General features: G+C 40.7%; 1 protein-coding gene across 1 annotated transcript; it reads right to left on the bottom strand.

The window, feature by feature from the left end:
• Nucleotides 1075-2010, bottom strand: LOC102184416 (olfactory receptor 1030-like). The gene has a single exon (XM_005701186.2). It carries the CDS (start codon nt 2008-2010, stop codon nt 1075-1077), a length of 936 nt encoding a protein of 311 aa, XP_005701243.2.

Genomic DNA, 2239 nt, shown 5'->3' with positions numbered 1-2239 from the left:
AGATTTACAAGTGACTTGCTACCATATAGCCTGTTTTAAGCAGGAAAATGTTCCTAACAACATAAATTTTCATGCGTGGGTTTTATACCCAATTTTGTTAATTTCAATTAAAATTTGTTAATTTGTTAAATTTTACTCTGACTGTTACTTTTCGGGACTTTTTTGAATTTCCCATCAGTTTAGTTCAGTTCAGTCGCTCAGTCATGTCTGACTCTTTGTGATCCCATGGACTGCAGCAGGCCAGGCTTCCCTGTTCATTACCAACTCCCAGAGCTTACTCAAAATCATGTCCATCAAGTCAGTGATGCCATCCAACCATCTCATCCTCTGTTGCCTCCTTCACCTCCCACATTCAATCTTTCCTAGCATCAGGGTCTTTTTAAATGAGTCAGTTCTTTGCGTCAGGTGGCCAGAGTACTGGAGTTTCAGCTTCAGCATCAGTCCTTCCAATAAATATTCAGGACTGATTTCCTTTAGGATTGACTGGTTGGATCTCCTTGCTGTCCAAGGGACTCTCAAGAGTCTTCTCCAACACCACAGTTCAAAAGCATCAATTCTTTGGTGCTCAGCTTTCTTTATGGTCCAACTCTCACATCCATATATGACTACTGGAAAAACCATAGCTTTGACTAGATGCACTTTTGTTGGCAAAGTAATGTCTCTGCTTTTCAATATGCTGTCTAGGTTGGTCATAGCTTTTCTTCCAAGGAACAAGGGTCTTTTAATTTCATGGCTGCAGTCACCATCTGCAGTGATTTTGGAGCTCAAAAAATGAATTTCCCATATTACTACCTAATTGAAAGTTTCTATATTACTACCTAATATCATTTTCAACATGTGAAGTTATTAACAGTCTAGCTTATAAATCAATTCTGATTAGTCTATGATAATTACTTGGATTAAATATTACTGTCTGAAGCAAGTGGTCTAGTACTTTTGATCTTTAAAGAATCCAAATTAGATTGATTGTTTATTCTGGTTGGATGGTGGATAATAGGCTTGTGAAATTTCAAACAGATTGGTTATACCATGTCAGTACATCATGATTTCCCAATGCTACTCACTGAAAACTCACTATGACTCCTTGCCCTCCAGCATCTTCTTCAGGGTGTTCTTTACTTCTGTGTTCCTCAAGCTATAGATCAGGGGATTGAGCATGGGAATTATAAGACTATAAAACACAGAGACCACTTTGTTGTACTTCCATGAATTCCCTGCTTTAGGTTGCCTTAGGTACATGAAAAATAGTGTTCCATAGAAAATGATGACCACAGTGAGGTGGGAGGCACAGGTAGAAAATGCTTTGCACTTGCCTTCTGAAGACTGGATTTTTATAATGGAAAAGAGGATGCAAATGTAGGAGATGAGGACAGTCAAGAGGGATCCAGTGAGATTCACTGCAGAGAAGATCAAGAGCTGCTTTTCTTTGCTGTGGGTGTCAGAGCAAGAGAGGGCAAGGAGAGGGGGGTCAGCACAATAGAAATGGTGGATGACGTTGGAGTCACAGAAAGACAACTGGAAAGTCAGAACTGTCTGTATCACAGAGTTTAGGAAACCATAGGTATAGACCCCAATTGCCAACTCCTTGCAGACCCTCTGAGTCATAATGGCTGTGTAAATCAAGGGATTGCAGATGGCCATGTAGCGGTCGTAGGCCATTGTGGCCGAGAGGAAGCATTCAGTGGTGGCAAAAGCACTGGAGAAGTAGAGCTGGGCAAAACAGCCTGAAAAGGAGATGGTTTTTTTCTTCACCAATAAATTTTGCAGCATCTTGGGTCCAATGGAAGAGGAGTAACAAAGATCAATGAAAGCCAGGTGGCTAAGGAAATAGTACATGGGGGTGTGGAGCCTGGAATCCATCCTGATGAGCAGGATCATGCCAAGGTTTCCCACCATGGTGATGAGATAAATGACCAAGAAGACCACAAAGAGAGGAAGCTGAAGCTCGGGACAGTCTGTGAATCCCGTGAGGACAAATTCTGTCACTGTGGTATGGTTGCCTCTTGCCATCTTGTTCTTTCTCTTGCTGAAAAAAGAAAATATGGCTTCAAGATGATTAGATGTTTACAAACAAAAGCTTCTTACCTCTTTGTTCCAGTACAAGATGACCAAAATTTGGGTTCACAATCCCAGTGATTAAGAGCTGTCATTTAGCTTTACTTTGCTAAAACAGACACAAAAATGTCTGAACTCATTCATTTTCTCTTTTGATGGAGAGTCACAAATTGACCTCTAAGTT

This window comes from Capra hircus, chromosome 15, assembly GCF_001704415.2.
Source record: "Capra hircus breed San Clemente chromosome 15, ASM170441v1, whole genome shotgun sequence".
Lineage (NCBI taxonomy): Eukaryota > Metazoa > Chordata > Mammalia > Artiodactyla > Bovidae > Capra > Capra hircus.
This window is presented reverse-complemented; position numbering and strand designations above follow the sequence as displayed.